The following is a 25,865-nucleotide window of genomic DNA, read 5'->3' on the forward strand; positions in this document are numbered from 1 at the left end:
AAATGCACAGTTGAAATTATACCCTGTAGTCTACTTCATTTTGTTTGTGGTTTGCTGGATGCTAGAGAATGGAAATGTCTAGCCTGCTCTGTGCTTTGAAGTACTAATTAAGTGTATTTCCTGCCCAACCACAGGAAGGAAATTTGTAAAATGCACGGAAATATAAACTGTGCAGAAGGTGGCTCATTGCACGAGGTAGTGATTATCTTAACTATTGAAGCCAGTCAAAATTTACAGTATATCTCAGATCAAGGCTTTCCACTGATCAGCTCCATTGCATTTCAGCTGTATAACCCAGTAACCACGTGTTTTATACCTATCTAGCTTTGGCCTCCCAAGAAGACCTCTAAATCGAAATATTTTGATCACTTTCTTTTTTACTTATGTTTTTTTATTAACATACAAAGCCTAGCAGTCATATCACCCTGTGGCCCCCCAACTGGCTACCCACAGAAGCTAAGCAGGGTTGAGCCTGGTCAGTACCTGGATGGGAGACTCCTGGGAAAGCTAAGGCTGCTGCTGGAAGAGGTTTTAGTGGGACCAGCAGGGGGCACTCACCCTGTGGTCTAATGCCCCGGTATAGTAATGGGGACATTTCTTGATAAAAGCAGGGAGTTATCCTGGTGTTAGGACCAAATTTCCCCCTTGGCCTTTACTGCAGCCTTCAGATTGTCCCCATGTATGATTGGCTGGCACTTGTCCTGTGATGGACTGATACCCGTCCAAGGTGTACCCTGCCTTGCGCTCGTTGCTTGCCAAGATAGGCTCTGGCTCTTCCTACGACCCCGCATGGGAAAATGGATGGATAGATTAACATACCAAGGTAACCAGAAAAAAAGATTTGCCAGCCACCTCAAAACCTTTTGCAGAGGGTATAATGCATAAAGTCATTCTCATTAAGTTCTAAAAATAATCCACCTCTCCTAGTATCTCTCAAAAATGTCCTTCTGGAGTCTTAACTGAAAGGTTCATTTTTCCATTTCATAAATCTCTGAAACAATAACAATCCAATTTTCTTTAAGTGTGGGGGGGTCTCTTTGTAACCATTTACGTGTTATAGCTTTCTTACTTGCTGCCAAGAATACTTTGAGCATGTACTGTATTTTATCTCTTTCCACAACCTCATCAGGCAGATTACCCGGATACAGAACTGAACAAGACTTTGGAGTTTCTAAACGGAATATATCTTGAATCAGAGACCACACGTCTTCCCAATAAGATTGACTTCTTGGACATTGCCAAAATACATGGGAATGCCCTGCGTCTCTATTACCACAATCTCTCCAACATGGTTGTGGCAAACCAAGCCGTGACTATTTCATTTTTGGGGTTATGAAGGATCGAGTTACATTTTTTCCAGCAAAATTCCCTGATCTGTTTTTCCAATTTTAAATTTTTGATACTTTTAAACCAAATTATTTATGTAAATGCGGGTAAGGAATCTAATTAAACATATTGAAATCTGGTTTCGGTCACCAGTAATATATTGGACTGGATTATTTTTTGATCCAGTCTCTATGTCTTTCTTTCCCAATACCGTAAATCGCCCGTAAGGTTTCACTCGCGTTTTCGACATCGCCATGTTTTCTCTCTGGGGAGCCGTGGTCATCATCATCTCTTCTCACTTCGGAAGGTTCTTCTGCTTTTTGTTTCGGTAGACCTTTCTTGGACTTTGCCCCACTCAAAAGAGTTGAATTTTACTCTCAGTGACCGGGAGCTAAAAAGTTATGCCGCCATCTCTATTACTACGTCACTGGAAGTCCCATTTTGATCCCTTTCAAACAGTATCCACTGGTATCATTAAGACAGGGATCACATTACCCAATAGGCACAATAGGCACTGTGCTTGTGTTCTACACATATGCAGTTACTTAGAATGCTCGAGGTGCTATGAGGCGTACTGTAACGATATTCATTTTTCAAATAATCTGATGCAGGATTGCGCTACTCTGTAAAACTACTGGGTGGCTCAGTGAATGTACCATGTATCAGCCATGTCTGTCACATACAGTAGAAGAAGAACTAGATCACTTTATTGGCCATTAACAAATTCTTACATTAGGAATTTGTCTTTTCACAGACCCCAGCTTGCTGTCCATGAGACACACAGACAGGGAGAGAAGCTGGGGGTCAGAGCACAGGGTCAGTCATTTATACAGCACCCCTGGAGCAACCGGGGTTAAGGGCCTTGCTCAGGGGCCCAAGGAAGTAGGATTCTTCTGCCAGCCATGGGATTTGAACCAGTAACCTTCCAGCCACAAGCACAGATCCTTAGCTACAGTGCCACTGCACTGTCCCCAATCTTGTTTTAAGATTGAAAAAAATTACGTCTAATAAATCAATTAATGCTTTCCCGAATCATACTATACTGTAATACTAACAGAACTTGAATGACTTTCAAAGAATGACTTACGGTTGCATACTATAAGATGGATTGGAGCTGCATTATATGAGGTGTTTTTCTGTAAGGAAACCACACTTTCACTACAACAAAGTTGCAAAAATTGCAGCAACAAGTTTTTGGGTCATAATATAATAATAATAATATAATCCTCTGCAAGCAATTATAACAACAGTCATTTTAATTGTGTGTTGTTCATACAGTATGTATTTATATATAATGCTTATTTGACATGTAATGAAGCAAATGTTTATTTGAAGTGGAATGGAAAATGAAAGATTTTCAATTTAGATTGATCAGGCAGGGTGACAGTTTAGTTCAGTGGCAGAGTTCTACATCAGAAAGCTGGGCTCAATCCCAAGCCACTTTGGAAGTGGTATAAGAGTTTTTAACACAATTGAAATTAACACTCTTTCTCTAATAAGAAAATAGAATACTGTAAATTGTATATGCTATATTGACATCTTATGAATTTATATATGCTGTATCACAGTATGTTAAATATTAAAATAATATTTATTGGTTCATGGATGAACCTATATAAATATGAAATACATAAACTGCCCTCCTCCCTGTTCAAAACGATGTTAGAGGTGTCTTTATTACATAAATCAGCATTTTACCAATCAAAGGGAAACAGGATAACTGGTTTCTTGACATGATAAGTGGTTGATTGAAAAGAGAAGAAAGGAAACACAACGTTTCGGCTGTGGAGTCTTCTTCGGGTGTCACCCATTGGTAGAATAGTTCAAGTAGGGAGCTGCATCGCAGGCGTAGGCTGCAAAGGAACAAGTAAAAGGTCTATGCCATGCTGAAAAGAGAAGAAAGGAAACACAATGTTTAATCAGTGGTGGTCAAATATACTGTATATTAATAGTTTTAGGTTTTAATTATATCAGGATAATTTTTCTGGAATTTCGGAAATCCCCCCTCTAGAAATGGGCCCTCCTCTTATTCTTGTTCGACTACATCACTAAGTTTCAGGGTCACCCCACCCGCCTGAAGCCACTCATGGAGGAACATCCAAAGAAGGCACCAAACAGACAGCAACGTAATTATGACCAGCGGGTACAAAACCAGGGACCGGGTGCTCCTCTTGCTGTCCACCCCAGAGTGCGAGTTACTGTATACACTCACTGGCAGGGTCCCTATAAGATTCGGGATCAAATTCACCAGCCACACTCACAACCAAAGGAGAAAATCCAGCACATCGATGTACAGATGTACAGAAACCCTGGCAAGAATTTTCTCCGTTCTTTTGTTGTTTCACTGCCACCTGTCCGCCCAGGTCTTGCCATTACAGACATTTATAACAAAGACATATCATAAAATATTTACATAAACTGTAAACATATGGAGCATTATTGGGAGACGGACTCACTGTTCCTCAGACTGTAACAGGAGATCACATACTGGACTGCCAGTTCAACTGAGTTCCCTCCTCCCTCTCCCAGTAGGATTGGGACCTGTTGTGATTTTGGCAGGAGTGGGAACTTTAGGGAAGAATGATTCTCTAATCCCAGAGTATCTGTCACAGTGCAGTAGGAAGTGCACCTCTGTCTCTATTTCTCCCCGCTGGCAGTGGGAGCACAGCCTGTCCTCTCTGGACAGCCAGGTCTTCCTGTGTCTCCCAGTTTCTATGGCCAGGCTGTGGTCACTGAGCCTGTACTTCATACCAAAAGAAATTGAGGAAGCAAAAGCATTACTACTGTAGATCGAAATGCTCCTGTTTTCTGTTCGCTACCGGGGTGCACACAACACTCTTGACATATCATCATATTGAGCTGCCCCCCGGAGTCGTTGTCAGAGCACCACCTTACCACATCCCAGAGGCTAAACGTTCGGAGGCACACCAGGAGGTGGAAAAGATGCTGGATCGAGATGTCAGAGGACAACAGCCCCTGGTTCAGCCCCATTGTCTAGTGCCTGTCACGCCCTCCACATCTAGAGGGCGTTCCTGCTCTGTCCTGTTCCTAGTTTCCCTGTGCTTTACTTGTTCTTCCGGTGTGTCTTGTTGTCTGGGGCTTTATATTTACGGGTCTCCCTAGCCTCCTCGCTCGGTATCGGGATCGGCTGTTGAGAGGCTCGCCTCACCAGGTCGCCCAACGTCTGCTACCTGAGGGCTCATGTCTCGTTTCGACTCCACCCATTACCTTTAGCCCGGACCGAACCCTCTCGTTCCCTCTGCTGCTTCCGCTACGCATAGGGTCCTACTGTCTTGCCGGTCTCTCTCCACGGCTAGCCCCCAGCTTCTGTGACGGAATGCCGAGCCTGCACTGGACCTGGCCACCCTGGCTTCTGTTCCTTGTCTCCCTTTTCTTCTTTCCTGGCTTTTGTTTTTCTGGCCTACCCGGCTTCTAGTTCCTTGTCTCCCTGGTTTTGTTCTTGTTGCTCGTCCCCCTGTTCTGTCAGGGTTAATTTTTGTGTGTGATTTTTTTTTTATTTTCCATGTTTTGTCCGCCCAGGCTCCCACGCCTGCTGTCTCCCCGTCCCAGCTCCCACGCCTGCTGTCTCCCTGCTCTGGGCTTCCAAGCCCCCTGGTCTCCCGATTTTTTTGTGTGTCATTTTTATGTGTTGTGTTTGTTCCCCTGTTTCGTCAGGGCTTATCTTTTGTTGTGCATGCTTTGTTACTGTACGTGTTTTGTCTGTTGTTTTGTTTGTCTCGCTCCCCCGGAGCCCTACCCGGTCCCCCCTTACTCTACTCAATAAAGGTTTTTACCCCAGAGGAGGGGGTAGCTCTCAGCTTTGGACTCCCAGAGGTTTCCTTTCAGTTAAATTAGGTTTTTCCTCCCCCCAGTGCTGTGCAGCTCATTTAATTTTTGTGCGTCAGGAGCCGCCCTTGAAGGGAGGGGCACTGTCACGCCCTCCACATCTAGAAGGTGCTCAGGCTCTGTCCTGTTCCTAGTTTCCCTGTGCTTTACTTGTTCTTCTGGTGTGTCTTGTGTCTGGGGCTTTATATTTACGGGTCTCCCTATCCTCCTCGCTCGGCATTGGGATCGGTGGTCGAGAGGCTCGCCTCACCAGGTCGCCCCATGTCCACTACCTGAGGGCTCATGTCTCATTCCTACTCCACCCAATGACCTTGAGCCCGGATGAACCCTCTCGTTTGCTCCGTTCCTACCGCTACACATAGGTCCTCCCGTCTCGCCGGTCTCTCTCCATGGCTAGTCCCCGGCTTCCGTGACAGTGCCGAAACCGGACAGAAACTGGAGGTTTTGCAACAGCTTCAGGAAGCTCAATGAGATGTCTCGATTGGTTAGTGAAAACTAACAAAGTAAAACACGGCTGTTTGGATGCAAAGCAATTTTCTGGGAAATCAGATGAGACAGCTTTATTGTATAGGAACAAGTAAAGGTCTATTCCATGCTGAAAAGAGAACAAAAGGAAACACATTGTTTCGGCTGTGTAACCTTTTTCAGGTGTACACCCTGTGTTTTCTCTCTTCTCTTTTCTGAAGGGAATAAACCTATTACTTGTTCATTTGCAGCCTACGCATGCCGACGCAGCTCCCCACCTTATTGTATAGTGTATAGTTCTCTCATAAAATAAGACTTGAAGCCTTCACAATAATTTCATTTTACTTTGTTTCTGCATTAATCACTGGAAACAGCGATTTCTCTCGTTTTTCGAACTTCTTTAAAAAACACCCAATTATAGTTAAAATAAGCTTAGAAACATAAGGAACAGTAACAGTAAATCATCTTCTGAAAGGAAAAACATGTTATTTCCTGTAAATGAGTACTTTTCTTTTCAGGGGACAGTGTTGGCTGAATTCCTGTCTAAACAAACTCTTCAAATAAGGAATGTGGGTGTATTTGCCTTCAGGGAAACCTTTGCCCGTTTAAAGTTTTTTTTTTGTGTGCAGAGCAGAGATCTGCCTTCTACATGCACAGAACCTCAACGCCTGATGCAGGAAATTATAATGCAACAACTTAAAATGGGTCTAATGGGGTAAACAACCCATCACTAGAAGTTCTGCTTTCTGCCATTTCTGCTTTATCACTGGAGGTGCTATTCATAGCTAAATAAGAAGGCTTCCTCAACAGGTAAGCAGATTGCAAACCAACATTACAAAGGTAATGATTCTGCAAGCTCCCGTTTTCTATAGCATAATCTAGAGATAAAACATTAGAGTAAATTTTGTTACCTACAGGAATTTCAGCAAAAAAATGATATGGCCAGCAGCCATATCACTCTGCAGCTCACAACTGGCAACACATTGATGCTAAGCAGGTGTGAGCTTAGTCAGTACCTGGATGGGAGACCTCCTAGGAAAAACTAAGGTTGCTGCTGAAAGAGGTGTTAGTGGGGCCACCGGGGGGTGCTCACCCTGTGGTCCATGTGGGCCCTAATGCCCCAGTATGGTGATGGAGACACTATACTGTAAACAGGCACCATCCTTTGGATGAGACGTAAAACTGAGGTCCTGACCCTCTGTGGTCATTAAAAATCCCAGGGCATTTCTCGAAAAGAGTAGGGGTGTAACCCCGGTGTCCTGGCCAAATTTCCCATTGGTCCTTATCAATCATGGCCTCCTAATAATCCCCATCTATGAATTGGATTCGTTACTCTGCTCTCCTTCCTGCTGATGTGTGGTGAGTGTTCTGGCACACTATGGCTGCTGTTGCATCATCCAGGTGGCTGCTGCACATTGGTGGTGGTGGAGGGGAGTCCCCATTACCTGTAAAGTGCTTTGAGTGGAGTGTCCAGAAAAGTGCTATATGTGTAAGCAATTATTATTATTATTATTATTAAAAAGACAAGGAGTCTGGAGGTCTGCCAAGCTGTGTGACCCTCCCCCCCCCCCCCCCCCTCCCTGCTGGAGGTCTGCAGAGCAATTACAGATTAACAGTGTATTGATCTGGTGGGTATTTATTTGAAGTGAGCCTGAATCTGCACACACTTGACATCTGACTGACACACTGACAGGATGGCTGGGGTCTGGCTCAGTCTTGTCCTACTGGTATCTTTCTTCGGGCTTTCTCTGGGTGAACCCTTGTGAGTGTGGATTTCTGTGCAACCTCGGCTCTCTGTTCATAAGCTTTTTAAAATGCTTAATATCTTGGCTGCATATTCTGGACTGTGGACTGCAGGGCTACCTTTGTCATAGTTTATATTTGCAGACTCTGTTCACAGCATCTCTGTTTTTTATGTGATCATTGAAGATGCTGAAGCTCTTTGTGGGATAGGGTTGACAGCACATCACAATAACAGTTGGAATTGGATCTCTACTGCTTCAAGTATGTGTTTTCATAAGTGTGTCAGAGTCTTGTGTAATGGGATTTCAGAAGTTCAGTCAAACCCAAAGGTGGGTAGAGAAAAGATGTGTTTCAGATAGAGAGTTTTTTCGTGGGGTAACTCAGCTGGCTGAGAATGACAGCTGTCTGTAAGGAGGGGGCTGTTCCTACATCCCTTTAATGAGGGGTAGAGTTAGGGAGCTGAATGGGTTGAAGGGAGAGATGTGAAACACATCCCTTAAAATAAAGTTTTTTTCTCTTTGCAGGTACATACTGATGGCTCCAAACCTCTTTCGCCTGGATAGTCCTGAAAATGTGTTCCTTGAGGCACAGGGCACCAGCGATACAATTCATGTGACAATCAAGGCTCAAGGCTTCCCTGGCCGACAAAGTCTAAGTGAGACAACTGTGGAATTGAATTCAAACAACAAACATCAGGCGCTCAAGGCTTTAAGAGTAAGATCAATGTACACTTGCTTCCTCTCAATGTTCATTTGTCATTTCATATCTTTGTCATTTGCCATGGAAACATGTGTAAATGTAAAACATGCCTGTCTCCAGTATCTGATTAAGCAGTTTTAATGAGTACAAGCTAATCTTACAGATTGTGAATGTCTCATTGGATTCAAATACATGTCTTTTAGAACCGGGTATGTAGTATGTAGAAACAACTCTTATTTCATGTAGAATGAAATGATATGAAGTATTTCTAAGTCATATCTTTGTGTTCCTGGATCAAACAGCCTGTTACCTGTAACAGGAATGTAGTGAAAGAGGCCCCTCTCTGTGTTCCCAGCCACAGGATGCCCTGAGGTCTTTGTGTGTGAGCAAGTGAGGGAGATGAGCTTATCTTTTGGATACGAATCTTTCCCAGGAGTGTCCAGATCCAATATCAATACTCCTTTAAGATGAATGTTTACTGCTGGTGCCTGGATGTCCAGCAGAGGGACATAGAGATAAACCTAAAAGTCACAGGGTATGGTCAGTCATCCAACAAGATGACCAACCAATCAGGGACCTGCAGGGTGTGGGTACCCACTCCACCCTGTATTTCTTGACCAATCAGCAACTATATTTTCCCCAGTTAAAAAAGCGATGCATCACCCCCGCTGTCTGCTGAACTAACCTGGATGACTGACAACAGAATCACGTGGTTGCCACACTTGTTGTCCGAACCTTGGGACTTAAACTTTTCCAGAAGCTCCGAGACAGGGGATGAGCCCGTACATAAAGATAGAATTCTGCCTGAAGTCTAGTCTGAAGTGGGACCTTACGACCAGCTAGCTACCACCGTATGCCCACTTGATCATCTGAGCAATACAGGTGGACTTTTTGCCGACACACCTGAATTGTGCATTATTCAGCAGTAGCTGCTGGGCCCAGAGCAAACCTTCTCCCCTTTTTGCGTTCCTCGCCCCAAATGAGTCAGCACCCTGCATACCTCTAAATGATTTAACTTATTTGGAGCATCTTAACAGGACTTCAGGTGCTGCTTGTCACAAATGGCACGTGAGGACGCTGGCATCACCACATACCCACGCGCACTCCGCACCGCACATACTGTACTTGTGCACTGATTGACACCATGCTCCTCTCTCCTCAATCCGTCCCTGCTCACCATTGAGACGCTTTCTCAGCTAGAGCTGCTCAACCCTTCGATTCTGATTTTCTCTCGACCTTTTGAGAACGACCTTGTCTAACGATGTGGATAACGTCGCTTCGTTTTTGGATTTTCGTCCAACCACCTTTCCGGCCACGCACAGGGTCCAGCTCTCGGCCTAAGTTTGGGCACTACTGACACTACTGATCTGAAAAGACTTGTTAGACCTGCTGCACTGATTGAAGTATAATTCATACTCTTGTCTGAACTTGTTTGAACTAAATTTCCTGGAAAACGTAGGGGAATGACCTGCCATCTGCATTCACTTGACCAATTGGTTTGGTGCCTGAGGATAGCAGGTCATTCCCCGCAGCTTTTAGGGAAATAGAAAGTCTTGTCTGAACTACATCTTGTCTGAAGCTCCTACCTTCTCACAAGGAGTCACTTTTTTATTAGCAATCATACAAAAACACTAGTTATTCTGCTTATGTTTATCAAAATAAAAAATACCTTTAAGTAGAGTACAGTATGGAAGCAGTCTTTGAAATGGAGGCCACAAGTGAATCCAGATATCTTCAACCCCAAGGAGCTCAGGGAACTGACTTTCCTATCCCTGTCATTGCAATGCTTTTTTTTCTTCTAGATCCCCTCTAAAAATCTTCAAAGGGATACCAATCACTATGCTTATCTGTCAGCCGATTTTAATGGAAACATAGTAGAATCTGTTGTATTGTTGTCCTTCCAACCTGGGTACGTCTTTTTGCAGACAGACAAACCCATATACAACCCCACTGACACAGGTAAGTTCTGTTCGTTTCCATCCGAATTTAATAATAAAAACTCACTTTCATTCAAGTAATGCAATGATCAAAGTAATACTAGGTCCTAACGTTTATAAAGGGCTTTTCATCTCAAAGGTTCCCAAAACTCTTTAACATGAAGGTGAACTTCTGTCTCTTTCTGCTGCAGTGATGTACAGAGCCTTTGTCACCTCAACAGCAGCCACTGCCATCGATAGTTCAGTGACCATCGAGTTTAAGGTGAGGAGTTCAGCAGAGATCTCAAAACATGCAGAAAAAGAAAAAGACGATTTGGATAATCCTGGACATTTAGCACAGTGTCGAATGATTAAGACAGCCTAGTGTTCATTAAACCAAAACGTGTGGTCCAACAGGTGCCACTTCTGGGAGAGGTTAAAGGTCATAACTAGGCTAAAGACACAGATGACCTTCTATCCTGAGGAGGGAGAATATATTGCAAGATACATGCTGGTAAAGCTCTTCAGAAAATGATAGACATTTTTTAATCTTTTCAGATCACTAATTACTTTTGGGAGAATAGGAAACATATTCTAACTCCTCTTAAATATCAGTTTGTGTTTTTACTCCACTTATTGCTATACTGTATAAGATAAGGCCACTTTATTGGCCCTATACAATTTCTTGCATTAGGAATTTGTCTTTTCGCAGATCCCAGCTTGCTCTCCATGAGACACACAGACAGGGAGAGAAGCTGGGGGTCAGAGCACAGGGTCAGCGATTTATACAGCATCCCTAGAGCAGTTAGGGTTAAGGGCCTTGCTCAGGGGTCCAATGGAATAGGATTCCTCTGCCTGCCGCAGGATTTGAACTGACAGCCTTCCAGCCACAGAGCCACTGCTCTGCCCTTTCATTATTATTTTTTTTAAGATAAGATCGCTTTTAAGATAAGATCACTTATCATATGGCGTGTAACGGTGGAGTACCCAAAGCTGCTATAGAGATTCTGATTTTGTCTCCTGATTTTGAACACAGAATCCTCAAGGCATTGTGATTAACTCAGTGCTTCATGGGAATGTTAAGAATGGAATTCTCACAACAAACTACAAACTGCCAGAGGTGGTCAAGTAAGTCGTAATTTGGAACTATAATGGATTTCTTTAAAAAGATAATTCTTTGCACAAGTAACTTGTAACTGTAACGGATTACTCTACAAAAGTCATGTCCCTTATACAACTAAACTTGTAATTATAAAGGACTACCCTATGAAAGTCAGTTTAACATATTGAAATTGTAACTGTAATGATACATTTTTAACTGCAATCTGAAGAAAAGTTACAAATCAGAGATTGGCACAAGAAGCTTGTCTGAATGTTGGTGTTGTTTTGCCTTTGTTCCAGTGAGGGGACCTGGCAGCTGATAGCGAAATTGGATACACACAGCACGTTTATTACTGAATTCCAAGTCAAAGAACATGGTAAGGGGATTCTGACTCCCAGTATGTTGGGCATTTGCGACCCAGACGTTTTACAAGAATGCAGTTGGAGCCCTGTCATCCAGACATCATCAGTCTGAGTGCAGGTGATATCATCACTACTATACCTGTAGTGATTAGGATTGTCTAAGTGGCAGCATGTTTAACTGGTCAGGTTTAAGCAGACTTTGACTCTTGCAATTCCCAGTTTTCTCTTTCTTGAGGTCCTTAGTAGTCCCGGAAGGCTGGTGGATCTCCAAGTTTTTGTCTCACCTCAGCTCTTAATAAGTTCAACTAGTCGTTTTTTTTGGCTTACCTGGACCAGTTTAACTGCTCCTCCAAGACCTTTACGTGCTACTGCTTAGCATACCCACAGATACATCAGATCTCCAGGACTAGACCTAATCCTTCAGGTTACAGTGTGGTAATCAGGTAGCAAACAACCATTAAAATAAAAATGTCTTTTAAACAGTGTGTAAGGAATTCACATATCTTCCTTTGAGTCAGCAGCATCTGAAGAACAGGGAGAGGCTGTTAAGATGGTCCAATTACCACAATAATGAACCAATTCAGGTTCTTCCCACTGGATTAATATCCTGTACAGATACTGGTTCCCCAGGACCAGGACTGGGGTCCCCATTTTTAGTTGGAACTTTACTGGACATTTTGAATTAGGGTAGTTTCTTAGATGGTTGAGAGCGTGTCAGGTTCCTTCACAGTCTGAAAGTCCTAATAAGAAAAACAAATTGGCATTTGCGAATAATCATAACTCTGTTATCAGAGTTATCAAATAATCATAACATCTGATATCAAACTGATCTCACCACTTCTCTTCTCAGCAGAGATTAAGAGAAGGCAAAAATCTACACAGCACAAAAGTTGTTACCTGCAAGCTAAAACTCATACTGTACAGACAGGAAGTCAGGTCGTTGCTTTGACTTGTGGGAAATTCTAATGCCTTCTGCACAAATGAATAAGACACCGCTGCTTGTTTTCAGTGCTGCCAGCCTTTGAAGTGATTCTGAACCCCAGAAAGAAGTTCTTCCATGTTGATGACAAGAGTCTTGTGGTAGAAATCAGTGCCAGGTGAGTACAGATGACTGCAGTCTGGTCTAGTACATCCACAATCCAGGGTAGAGAGCAACCGTTTTTGATACATTATTACTTCTTCTCTTCAGTCAGTGTAGAAGATACAGAGTGTATGCATGCTTGTATATATGGCTATTGTTATTCTCACTCACTCACAACAGACTGCTAGAAGATGAGTCCAGGCAACCATGATGACCAATGTTTCTGCTGCTCCACCTATCAATCAGTTTAGGACCATAACAACGTGAACCGGCAGGAAATCTGTCCTACCTGTCCTCTTTTAAATCAGAACCTACGGGACATTTAAGACCTGTCTTCTCGTTCATAGCCTCTCAGTCTTAAAGAGACTTAAAGAGTCCTGCCTCCAGTTGTCTGGTTTCTCGTTCATCTCTTTTCAGCTATGGGTCTCACTTGTGTTGTGACTTTGCTTTGGATATTCTCTGCGCTCAACTTGGTTATTTTCTGGCTTTGGTCTCTTGTGCTTTGGCTACACTCCTGGATATCCTTTGTGTATTCCCACCTCTACTGGCTATGAACTGTTTTCTGACTACGGTTTTGAATCAGGCATTCAATCAATCTCTGAAACTTCTCCTCACACCTTAAGGTGCTGCTCTCAGCATTTATTACAGCTATCGTTTCAACAATATTAGGCATGCCATCAGTTTTTTCCCTTATTCTTCATTTGGCACTATTTCTTTCAGTTTGTCATTCATTTACTGTCACCATTGTAGTCCCTCCCCCTTAAGCTCTTTCACTTCCGTGTTGATTTTGTGCACCTGCCCCCTGTTCCTGCCTCCCTACGTAAGCCAGACGCCCACTCTCTTCCGGCTCTGCATTGGTTCCTGTACCAAGCGAGTCCGGGATCTGGAGTGTCTGGTCCCTTTCCCCCTTTTCCCCCTCGACCCTCTACTGGATGCTGCTCCGATTTTTAATCCTGTTGGTCCTCGTCTTGGATGGACTGCCTGGCTTTGGACTTTTTGCCTCCTCTTGGATTTCCCATTGGACTCTGTTTTGGATTGTTTGCCCCGGACTCACCCACCTGAACACCTGCGCACCATGGACACACCCCCTGTTTTCATTTCCGACTCCTGCATGCCCTTTTCCCCGTGTTTTCCTCACTCATCCCTGGATTGTGTCTTCTGCATAGGGTCCGGGAAGAACGCTTTCGTTACATTTACAACACTTTAACAAAATTTAAAAATTCAGTGGAATGTGAGTAAATCTAAAGCAGTATGTCAGACCTCCCTTCTAAATTCCTCTGTTTGATCTGTACACAAGGCAGGAGAAATCACATGTCCAGCACACACTGCGCATCTCAGCCTATCGTCTGTTCTACAAAAAGCGAATAGAAATCATTGAAATGAAAAGCAAATTTAATATCTGGAACTCCAGTATGTTTGGTATAATTTTCCATCCTTTGATTGTTACATGTATGACAGATAAGACAGATATGACAGATGTATGACAAGAACCAAATGCATAAGCTGTTTTTTTTCACTACAACTTTCCCTTGTATTGCAACTTCAGTATTTGTACCAATTACCCACATCATTTTATGTGAGTCCACATTCTTCAGTCTCAAAGACCTTAAATGGTTTACTTTGGAAATAGCTTCAAAAGCACATCTGATATTGATATGGGATGTCAGCAATACTGATATCAGCAATGCGCTTGCTGTGGGTTTAATGGATATCAAATTTAATTACTGGTTATTCCAGTTATGTGTATGGAGAGGAGGTGAAGGGCTCAGCCTACGTGGTGTTTGGTTATGAAGACCATCAGAGAAAACGTCACACCTTCTCTTCCTCACTGCAGAGAGTGGAGGTACGTTTTCACAGTTCTTTGGTTCTGTGGTTTCCATTGCTTTTAGTTCTCACTCTTCATATTTACATTGTACGTTACAAATAAGACCAGCTATGCATTCTTGACCTGTCAAGATGTCCAACAGTTACTTTATTGATTGTTTGAGTAATTACATTCCCTTTTTAGGGCTTTAAAACTCCGTAAAAGGCTCAAATTTGAAAGCAGATGATGTTCTTTTTTTCTTAAGTGCTTGTTTTGTTTTGTAGTTGTCTGTGATCCGATAATGGCCAAGGAATAGGGAATTATTCCCCGGAAATAGGATAATGACAGGAGAAACAGCCAGATGTGATTCTTTTTTTTTAGTAAGACATCACAGAACAAAATAACTGAAGCCTGTAAATATTATATATTTGAAAAAAAACAATATTGAACCTTAAAATGCAAGGGTTAAATATTGCAGAAGGCAGGTTTGAAAGGAAATGTTAATCAATGGAAGTGTAAATGCTTCGGAGCTGGTGATGCTAATGTCAACAAACTGTTACCAGCAGCATATTTTGTATTCTGAAGGTACACATGCATCTCGTAAGGCTCAGAAAAAAAACAATTTTAGTTCCTCAAATACTTGAAGACCTTCTGTGGCCTTTTCCACCCAACAGGTGGAACAGCTGTAAATGTACCCAGCTCCTGCAATGGACTGATCAGATCACACAGATCACACACACACACCAAGCAAAGACTGCAGGTGTTCATACCTACTGTTTGTAGAGTGCCGACTGGTAAATCAAAATAATCAACACCTTTTAATATAATGAGAATAAGTCTGTTTGCTTTACGGCAAGCAATTTGACCATTATTAAGGCTTCTGTGTAGAATGCAGTGCATTCCTTTATTTTCTTTACTGCTACAGCAATTCATGTCTCATGAGACTATTTCATGCCTACTGTGATGCTCTGTTTATATGTACTGGAGCAGGAGGCACAGCTCCAGTGACTGCTGGAGTTCACCTTCGTACATTAGGTTTGTTGCCTGTGACTGGCCATCTTAGTAAGAGGAGAGCATCTAACCCTGGAGGACTCTCCTCCTTGCAAGATGACAATAAGAAATGTGTGCTCTTCTCACTGTCCCAGCTAGACATTGGTCCTGATCATTTATGGCTTCCAAGCATTTACAGTGCCATTTCCCAGATGGCAGGCTCAGTCATACGAGAAACCCAGGTCCTCTGATACAGGAGATTTTTCCATGAAGCATGGCTGTACTCTACACAGCTCAGGATTCAGTTCCCCAGAGCCAAACAGCACTAATTGGGAATTCCACTTACACCAGAAGGCACACAGACAAATAAAGGCACAGAAGTTTAGATCAACCCTCATGCAGACACCAGAGACAAAATGGTGGAGTTAATAGGCTTTATTACAGTGCCGAGAGACCACTCTCTTAGTGTAATACCATGGACAGAGCGTTCTCAGCTAAACAAAGATGACAAGAGTTTAGAAGGACAACCTCGGCAGGGGTGTGTGCAAAGTTATGAAGTTAGGATTGGCAGAGCTTTAATACTTAGACATTATTCAGCACAATAACGTACAGTGGATATAAAAAAAATGACACCCCCTTATTGAAAATTCAGCCTTTGTTGATGTACAGGCTCAAGACCTGTCAGAGTTCAAGACCAATCACATCAGAGCTTCACATCAACAAAGGCTGAAATTTCAATAAGGGTGTGTAGACTTTTTATATCCACTGCACAAACAATTGAAGGGTCATTAGGGCATGGAAAAGAAAGCCAGTGAGATTCATGTGACTTGAGATGGGACTCCTAAGTACACTAGAATGCACTGCCCATAATATGACACAAAGGGACTTTACTCCAAGGTCAATAGATTCTGATCAGAGCATTCCAAGTGCCATTGCTTAGGAACTGAGGTAGCAGCCTGCTTCTGTGGCCCTTATGTTCATAGCACGCCATGAGGAGTCTCACTCACAGACCCATCTCAAGCCTGTCTTTCACTCCGAGCCTGTCTTTCCCAGAGAGCGTCACAAGGCTTCACTCAGGAAATTGAAATTTAACCCCAAAAGCCGTAAAAAAGAATGCTCTTGTGTTTGAAGATCTAATCACCTTTAGAGTCGCCTCTGAAGGTTCCTGTTCTTTAAAACAGAAAGACATGTGGCTGTCTTGCAGTTGTAAATATTACTGAAGCTACAGTATGTGCAGCATATATAAGGATGCAAGTATAATATTATGCAGAATTCTTAATGCTCACTCCATTTCATGCATTTCTTCAAGCTGGCAGAAGGCACTGCTACGTTAACAAAAGAGCATATCACAAAGGAAGTGAAGGACGTAAAAGAGATAGTGGAGTGTTCCATCTTTGTGAAAGCCACAGTATTCACAGAAACTGGTGAGTGTTTTCTGTGAACTAGGCCTTTATTAATCCAGTAACTCATGAGACCAAGTGGAATCACTGCAGGGGCTCCTGAGTTGCTGAAGAAACATTTCCCCCACACTGTGAGAGTTGTGTAGGCCAGAGATATCACTGTGCACCCATACTCAGTCACCTACTCCAGAGTCGCACGAATGTGAGGATGTGGAGAGATGAGTTGTCCGTGCACTCAAGGGTCTGTGTGATTCTAGTTTATACTGTAAGTGACCAGGTTGAGAACTTTACAAGTGATCATATTTGGAATTGACTTCTGAAATGATTACATTGCACTGCTTACCTTTAATCACATGCAAATGTGCTGTAGGCTTGTAGCATGCCACAGCACAAGAGCTGAGGGACACAGGCAAAGTAGGAATGAATGACCTGCTCCTTTAGGTATATTTGTACCGCTTATAATGGTATCCATTCAATATTTTCTGGCATCCAGCCCGAAGTTGTGTATCTGAAAATGTCTGATGCATCATGTCTCCTTTCCTTCTTTTGTAGGCAGTGACATGGTTCAAGCAGAAAAAACAGGAATCAAAATTGTTACGTCCCCTTACAAAATCCTTTTCACCAGGACAATCAAGTACTTCAAGCCTGGCATGCTTTTTTCGGTCACTGTAAGTTCAGATGTTGTCTACATTAAATCTTTTTACTAGTGTTCAGTAGTACAAGGACAAGTCACTGTCCAAGACACTTAAGATTAAGACAGTAAATCAGATTAAATTAATAATGTATACAATCGCATTAAAAAGTAATTCAATGGAAATTGGGCCATAGGGAGCTCATGCTGTTTTAAGAGGAACAACAGCATCCAAGAGCTCCCTCACCTCCTTCACCTGAACTCATGATCCGCCGTGATATCGTTGACTTGATTTAATCCTTCTTTATCCCTCTTTCCAAGTTGGTCAACTGCTCACTGTGCGGGGTGGTTGCTACTTCCCAGCCAAAGGGTTCTAACATCTCAATAAACATTCCCAAGCCTAGTTTCTTATTGAGGGTTGTCAGCATAATGCCTTTTTAAATCATGTTGTTTCAAGTGAATGGTAATTGAACTGGTGTCTGTCCAGGGTGTGTCCTGCCTGTTGTGTTTGTGGCTTTCCTGGGATAGGCTCCGGCTCCCTCATGACCTTAATTGGGATGAAGCAGAAAAACAATGGATGGATGGGTGACTCTCTGGCAGGTGGTGCATTTTGGAGGAGCATGTCCCCATGGGACATGGGCAGTTTCAATGTGATCCCAACCTTCTGCTCTGCCCCTTTCCAACTAAAGGTTTATGTGACAAATCCTGATGGGTCCCCAGCTGAAAACATCCCCATCAGGGTGGAACCAGGGTCTAATGAGGCAATCACAGAAAGCAATGGGATGGCCAAAATTTCTGTGAGAATGCAAAGAAGTGACAGGGTTAAAACTATAACCGTGAGTATCTGCTTCTGCCTGAAACCTCTCTATTTCACAGAGTGAGAAAAGCCAAAAAAGCCATAACACAGCAAATGCCAAAGCTGCTCTTTGAGCTGTAACTCAGCCTCCCTTTTTAGAACAGTCAGGCAGGTAAGCTGCTTTCCAGCTCCGAAACAGTTTCTGCCAGAAATCACCAGAAAGCATTATTCAAAACCAAATCTGTTTCTCTCTGAAACCCCTTCCTAGTATCTCTCTGAGACTCTTCCAAAACACACCCCCTCCTGTTAAGCCACGCCCCCCGGAGGACTTGTCATTCCACCTCACATTCCAGCACAGTTCCCAATTAGCCCTTTTCCCCAGCCTTTTTAATGCCGCCTCATACTCTCCTCTGTGCTCAGTATTAGGGTCCTCCTGGCTAGAGCTGCTCCCAGTCTAATTGACATTTACTACTTGGTTTTTGGCTTCCTGACCCTGGTTTGTTCTCCATCTACAGTACGTCTCCCGGTTTCAGTTTTGGTACTTCTGCTCTCGTTCTGGTTTTGACTCTCGGCTCCCTTACGGATTACGGCTCCGCCTCTGGTTATTTATACTTTGGCACCGGCTAGTTTACCTACTGCTTTCGGACCTCGGATTGTTCTTTTGACTACGCCTTTTGGGGTTTGCCCTGGTTTTCTGCATAGGGTCCTCACTACTAATTCTTAACACCTATTTTGTTTAGTTATTTTGATAATAAGACTATTACAATATTCAAAGGTCTTCTATCAATATGGTATCAAACATCTTGAATCAGTAAGAAAACAACTCAGTGTTTCCATGATTCACCCTTGTCTGTAGACTATCAGAGAAAACCACTGTTTGTTTGATAAGAAAAAGTAGCTCCTAGGGTCCAGTAACTGACAGTTGTTGCCTTGTGTGTCTCAGGTGAAAACCCAGGTTCGAGACCTTCCCGCTGGTCATCAGGCACAGAATCAGATGACTGCGGAGGCCTACTCTCCTGAGGACCCCAGCTCCAGAAACTATCTGTACATCAATGTGCCAGACACAGAAATACAGCCTGGGAAGAAATTCACTGTGGTCCTGTTGTATGACATTGAGAAAGATGAGCAAGCAAATGCCATTCAGTTCCTCTCCTATTTGGTGACTGGCTAGAACTTTTACATTTGTTTATTTGTAGGAGTTGTTCCGGCTTTTAAATTTGCAATTAGAAGGGCGCAAAATTAAATAAGAATGCACTTTGTAAAATTGGAGAAAACAATACATTCCAAGACTGTAAGTGCCCTATGTATTGTAGACCTAAGTAAGTTGTACCATTTTGCTGGCTGGCTGGCACAGCACAGATTATGCTACTAATGATAATGATGATTATTATTGTTGTCATTATGTGTTACAGTTTTTTTCAGTGCTTGTAAGAATAATCAGACACCTTGTGGCTGTGTGCACCTGCGTAACATTGACAGTGTCCATTGACAGTGAGGAATGAGAAAAACACATATATTTCTTCTCCTACTTGGTTACAGAAGCCATTCCTTCGGTTGTTTTTCCAGGCCTAACATCAAACAGTTCTTAGATTGTTTGATTCTTGATTTATTGATTTCTTGCTTTTACATACGCAAGAGGAATGGTTAAAGAAGCCTCCTGTCATCTTAAATGTGAACACTTTGGATCTGTTGGCAGAAAAACACTCCGTTTGTCCTTATAGCCTTCTGTCACCTGTGATCTGTGGTCAGTCTGAAGTTTGTCAGTTCCTGTTTATTGATTCTTATCCTTTTCTGCTGTTCTAATTTGCTCCTCTCTCCCCCCCATCTCCCCAGATTCTTAGCAAAGGCAGAATCATTGATAAAGGCCGGGTGGATAAATTGAATCGGAACATTGCTGAATTGCAATTAACTATCACAAAAGAAATGATCCCCTCCTTCCGTATAGTGGCTTACTACACCTTACCGCTGGCGTCCAAGGTGGAGATTGTGTCGGATTCAGTTTGGGTGGACGTGACAGATACCTGCATGGGGAAGGTGAGTGCCCGTTTCGTCCCGCAGCACCTGGGGCGCGAACCCAGGTCTCCGGCGTAACGCAACAGGGAACCAGCAGCATGAGCTAAAGGAGACCCCCCCCCCCCAAGCCCAGGCAGCTGAGGTCCCTGCTACGCGCAGCGAGGGCACTGACGTCACCGTATCCAAACTAGCTCCGCTACACTCCCCCTGCTGACTTCGCCTTGGCAAAGAACACTCCCGTCCAGGTCACGGCACCAATGTGACCGTTGCAGTTCCGGGTGGGCTCGAGCCCTCCACCACCCCATTCCATCCCGCAGCACCTGAGGCGCGAACCCGGGTCTCTGGTGTAACACAACAGGGAACTAGCTGTATGAGCTAAAGGAGACCTCCCTCAGCCCAGGCAGCTGAGGTCCCTGTTACACGCAGGGAGGGAGATGACGTCACCATGTCCAAACTAATTCCGCTACACCTGCATGAAAAGTTTCTTCGTATTCTCTTCAATTGCTTTGAATTCAGGATCTTCTTGGTCCAGAAGGGTGGCGAACCCACATGGCTTTCCTGACGGCCTGATGATCAGAAAGTGTGACCCGGCTCTGTCTTCTGTTCTGCAGCTCGTGGTGTCTTTGAAAGACAAGCATCAAGAGTACAGACCTGGAGACAGTTTGAACTTGAAGGTGAATGGGGACCCTGGTGCCATAGTTGGCCTGGTTGCAGTAGACAAGGCTGTCTTTCTTTTGAACAACAAGAACAAGCTCACTCAAACCAAGGTATTCCGCTCCTTGCATGAAAAACAGATCTGAGAAAGAGGCTTGTCTGATTTTCCTTTTCATTAAGAACGGGCCTTTAATGGGGGACGAATATAATGTGACGTTGGTCAACATTGAACCATTGGACAGAATTGTCCAACCACCTCCTTTGTTGGCCTATTGCTCAGTAGTTATGATTTGTACCGTAATGATGTGTAGGTCAGGACCCTATGCAGACGGCATAATCTGGAAGTAAGTGAAACAGACAAACGGGGGGGTGTGGCGAAGGTGCACTGGTGCTGGGGGGGTGCGTGGCCATGGTGAACAAGACCAGAGGAGTCCAGGGGGTGATCCAGGGAGAAGTCCCAAAGTCCAGAACCGAGTGATCCATCAAGACAAAAACTAGACAAGGTTAAAAACCGGAACGGGATCTGGTACAGGGATAAAAACGGGGGTGACGAGGCCAGGTGCTCTGAGCCCCGGACTCAGCAGGGTCAGGACGCCGATAGGAGGCCTATGCCCTCAAGCTGCGGATGTAGGGCTACTAGGTGGTAGGTGGGCCTCCAGGCTCTCACATTAATCCCATTGTGTTGCATTGACAGTTGCATTGCCTGTACCATGTCTGACCAGTTCTGAAACTACACTTAACATTTACAGTGGGGAACATTTAACCTGAGCCCTGGGGAGCCCCAGCCAGTATGTATTTTGGTCAGCCTCTTTTACTTTGGAAGATAAGTATTACCTGTGAGTTACTGGTCAATTAAATAAGCTATCTGTTGCATTACATATAAATGGAATGTTTCAAATAACAAGTAAGGGAACCCAAGCGTGTTTGAGGGTTGAAAAGTAGGCAGATACTTCACCTGCATATTGCTACATCGATAAAAATCATCCTGCAGGATTGATCCCAAATTTAATTGTTCAAAGCGTTTAGAAACTGATGATCTAACAATGGCCTACAAAACAAGCCTGGATTAAGGACTTCCAAGACTGCAGATCAGGATCTCTAAATTTTAGAAAGATAACGACCATTTTACAGACCCAACCTCTCTGTCTTTCTGGTAGATCTGGGATGAGGTTGAGAAAAAAGACATAGGCTGCACCGCAGGTGGAGGAAAGAACAGCATGGGAGTTTTCACTGATGCTGGGCTGCTGTTCAAATCGAACACCGGAGGAATGACCACCACTAGGCAAGGTAGAGAGAATCAGTGCAAATCTGAAATCTCTGATGTAATGGCTCCTTTAAGAGATGTAATTATTCCATTGGTAGATCCAACAGGATGAATATATCTGTTACACTACTGACACTTTCTGTCTGCGTGAACATATGTGGGAGTGAATTGGAAACCAGAAAAACAAGGCCCTCCTTTATCCACGGGGCTGTAGATGTGGTGAGGTGGGGAGGGGGGGGTGATTCTGTGGGACTCTCATTTAGAATAGGCTTGAATCGAGGAAATATATATAAATTTTGTTATATCATGAAATGTTTGAACCTCTGGTAAATTAGTTATGGTATGGTAATATGGTAAGGTGAAGAAAATTAAAAGGTGTGTAGGAATTGCAGGCAATAAACAGAGGTGGGCACATACTTCTCTGACGATACAGATACTGTTATTTAAAACTGCCAAAATGTCAGTGGAAAGTGAGTATTATCTTTCTGGTTTTTAACTCCACAGATCTCAAATGTCCCTCTGATGCCGTGCGAAAGGTCCGATCTCTTCTTCTGACCGAAGACAAGGTTAAATTGGGTGAGTGGTGTCCCCTCCTAAAGGTATCCAGTAAACTTAAAGAGGGTCAGTGGTGTCCAATCATTGATTGCAAGGTTCAATCTCTTCTGTGCCTTACCTTTATACAAACATTTTTCACCTGTTTTGTGAGACAGCAACATCAGCTTTGTTCCATGGAATAACAAACAAGGCTTTTTTCGACAATCCACACTACCCATTTCAGTCTCCTTCTGCTTTTACCATATTGAAAAAGACTTTGTTTTGTCTGTCTTTCGGACATTAAGCCGAGGTCCTGACTCTCAGTGGTCATTAAAGATCCCCGGGCATTTCTCAAGAAGAGTATGGAGTTCTCCCGGTGTCCGGGCCAAATTTCCCCCCTTGGCCTTTACCGTGGCCTCCAAATTGTCCGCATGTATGATTGGCTGGCACTTGGCCTGCGATGGACTGGTGACCAGTCCAGGGTGTACCCTGCCTTGCGCTCATTGCCAGGTAGGCTCCGGCTTCCCCTGACACCATATGGTATAAAGCGGTTTGGCAAGTCACATGACATGACTTTGTTTTGTACGTGAGCTCATGACTTTATTGTCTGAAAAGTGCATCCAAGACAGTTGCACATCCACGAAGAACAAAAGTCATAGTACAGGAGTTGCAGGACTTCCAGGGATATTTTTGTCCCTGTTTTGCTGTAAAATGGGATGATCTCTTATGATGTAAGAAAGTGGTTACAAAATTTGAATGGCATTGGCACTGAAACAACGGCACTGGAAAGAATCAAAGTAGCAGGTACAATTTTACCTCTGCAGAAAAAGAGTCCCATGATTGGTTGTTATCCTACTTTTTTTAAATTGTGCAACATTTCCCCTTTGGCGTAGCTTCTAGAGTGAAGTTAATTCCACTGGTAGTGAATGGGGTTGAAATCAGTTGTGTGACATTAACGGGAAGAGCCAATTGTTGGCCCTTTGAATCCTTTAACATTTGCACCCTTCTGATGGTAGCATTTGAAGGAGTCGACCAACCAGCCATCGTGTGCTCATGACACGTCGTGTTTCCCTTCGTCTCTTTTCAGCATGGAATAAACCTTTATCTTGCGCTCATGCTTTCCAGAGAGCCAGATCCAGGACGAGCAGCTCAAGATCTGCTGCCGGGATGGGATGAAGGACATCCCCATGGATTACTCCTGTGAGCGGAGATCGCGGTTCATCACGGAAGGACCGGAGTGCGCCAAAGTGTTCTTGCGCTGCTGCACCGAGATCGCCAACAAGAAGAAGCAACTCTCTTCCAGCCTGGTGCTGTCTCGCAGTGAGTTCATCGGCTCATTGCTACAGAGAAAATATAGCATTCCTTCTGATGTCACTAACCTGGGGGACTGTATTAGAAATAATCGGCTGTTCCAAATAGACAACAGATAATATGTACAGCAGAGACTTATAATAGAAGAGACAATACAGTTTCTCATCCTTTTTTTGTGGCAGGTGGTAAAGAGCTCTTAAGTGAAGATGACATCCGAGTACGAACAAAATTTCCTGAAAGCTGGCTGTGGCAGGATTTCGTTCTGCCAGCTGAAGGAGATGCCACAGGGTACATTATGGGTTTATGGGGGGGGGGGGAGGTGGATGTTGTGAAAGAACAAGTTTTTTCTCTTGTCCTGGGTGTCACCCCAGTTGTGTCTTCAGTCTGTATGAATGAGACCATGCCTGAGTTTTCCAGATTCTAAGTGTAAGATGTGTCTGAGAAAATAAAGCATTGCATAGCTGACTATGTTCTTTATCACTCTCTGCTCCATTAAGCTCTTTAGACATTCTGACAGCTCTTCCTGACACGATTACAGACTGGGAGGTCCTGGCCATCAGCTCATCACCCATCACAGGTAAAGGCTTTTATTAGCCCAACTGTAGTGTCCCGTGAAAGATACTTGCTATGGTTATTCTCCCAGCAAAGATATCAGCAGTAGTCAATCTCCTGTCAAAATATTTTTATGTTGGCTTTGGGGTGGGATACCCTGGATTGTCTCAGGTACCAAGAACTAATTTGATCTCTTTCAGGTATGTTTTTCCCTCTGAGAACAATATTGAACTGTATAACCCTTGATCACACCCATCTCCCCATTTACAAACAGAATTTGTGCCTGGAAGGTCAAAAAACATAGACTTTCGTAGAATAAAAATGATATTCCCATTACTTACATATAACAGTTTTAATTCATTCCTCAGGTCTAGAAAATCATCCAAGATTATATACTGCATTTAGATGTCACAAGAGAACTGTCACAATTGTAAGATCAAGTAGAGTCAAAGTAAGATCATGATTACTTATTTTTAATAATTATACCATGTACCCTAGTAAAGTGATTATGAATATAAACAAAAAGATAAAATATGAAAAAATATTCTAAGAATGCCAACCCAGTGAAGATCCTATGGAAGCCAGGGAGTTAAAAAAAACACTATATGGTATCTCGCAATTGCAACTTAAAATCTCAGAATTACAACTTTTTGATTTTTGAGATTGACAATTGAGAAGTCACAATTGTGAGATATAAAATCGTAATTGCGAGATATGAAGTTGTAATTCTGAGATTTTAAGTCACAATTGAGAGATACAAACTCGTAATTCTGAGATACAATGTCGCAATTGCGAGATACCATAGAGCATTTTTTTTACTCCCTGGTGGAAACGGGCTTCCATAATGATCGGTGCTGTCAGAGACAATGCTATTTATTTTCCCTTGCTTCTTACTTCCCATATTTTCCCTAGTACAGTGATTAACAAAATAATTAGACAAGCTCAAATGTGCAAAATATTAAGATCACAGATGCAAAGAGGATGGCAAGAATAGTGGCAAAAATCTCTTCATAACAGCAAAAAACAGATCGGAAACACAAGACGTGTAAAGTCATAAATCAGGTGCTTCTAAAACAAGAGATGATTGTATTGCCTGCAGTGCACACTAGACCGGAGTCCAGAGAGTGTTGTAGAGGGTTGCCAAAGTGGTCAATGAGAGACCCACTAGTGTCACAGGCATCTGGTTCATCCTGTTGTCAGGGCCAAGGTGCAGAGGCGATTCAGAAGAGCACTGCAAATGGGAGCTGGAGTTAGCTCAAATGGTGGCACTTACAGTAGATACAAATAAAATGCGTTTCCCTAGGTTTTAATGAAACAGAATAGAATAATTCTATGGTAGGCATTGACAGAACAAATGTAATATTTTCCCAATCCCT

General features: G+C 43.3%; 1 protein-coding gene across 1 annotated transcript in view; it reads left to right on the forward strand.

Annotated features, from left to right (window-relative positions):
* The first annotated feature begins 7,312 nt into the window (after positions 1-7,312).
* LOC148833596 (complement C3-like) overlaps positions 7,313-25,865 on the forward strand; it is a 49,821-nt gene continuing 31,268 nt past the window's right edge. Inside the window, exons 1-19 of the mRNA XM_088916285.1 lie at positions 7,313-7,399; positions 7,905-8,094; positions 9,882-10,038; positions 10,208-10,278; positions 11,032-11,123; positions 11,397-11,473; positions 12,469-12,556; positions 14,278-14,383; positions 16,644-16,758; positions 17,287-17,402; positions 18,055-18,201; positions 19,105-19,320; positions 19,995-20,195; positions 20,786-20,941; positions 21,986-22,115; positions 22,597-22,668; positions 23,752-23,946; positions 24,120-24,225; positions 24,435-24,514. Of these exons, the coding sequence (XP_088772411.1) occupies positions 7,332-7,399; positions 7,905-8,094; positions 9,882-10,038; positions 10,208-10,278; positions 11,032-11,123; positions 11,397-11,473; positions 12,469-12,556; positions 14,278-14,383; positions 16,644-16,758; positions 17,287-17,402; positions 18,055-18,201; positions 19,105-19,320; positions 19,995-20,195; positions 20,786-20,941; positions 21,986-22,115; positions 22,597-22,668; positions 23,752-23,946; positions 24,120-24,225; positions 24,435-24,514 (2,383 nt within the window). The 5' untranslated portion in view covers positions 7,313-7,331. The remainder of the gene's footprint in view (positions 7,400-7,904; positions 8,095-9,881; positions 10,039-10,207; positions 10,279-11,031; positions 11,124-11,396; positions 11,474-12,468; positions 12,557-14,277; positions 14,384-16,643; positions 16,759-17,286; positions 17,403-18,054; positions 18,202-19,104; positions 19,321-19,994; positions 20,196-20,785; positions 20,942-21,985; positions 22,116-22,596; positions 22,669-23,751; positions 23,947-24,119; positions 24,226-24,434; positions 24,515-25,865) is intronic.

The sequence above is a fragment of the Atractosteus spatula genome, chromosome 5 (genome assembly GCF_055471065.1).
Source record: "Atractosteus spatula isolate fAtrSpa1 chromosome 5, fAtrSpa1.hap1, whole genome shotgun sequence".
Classification (NCBI taxonomy): domain Eukaryota; kingdom Metazoa; phylum Chordata; class Actinopteri; order Semionotiformes; family Lepisosteidae; genus Atractosteus; species Atractosteus spatula.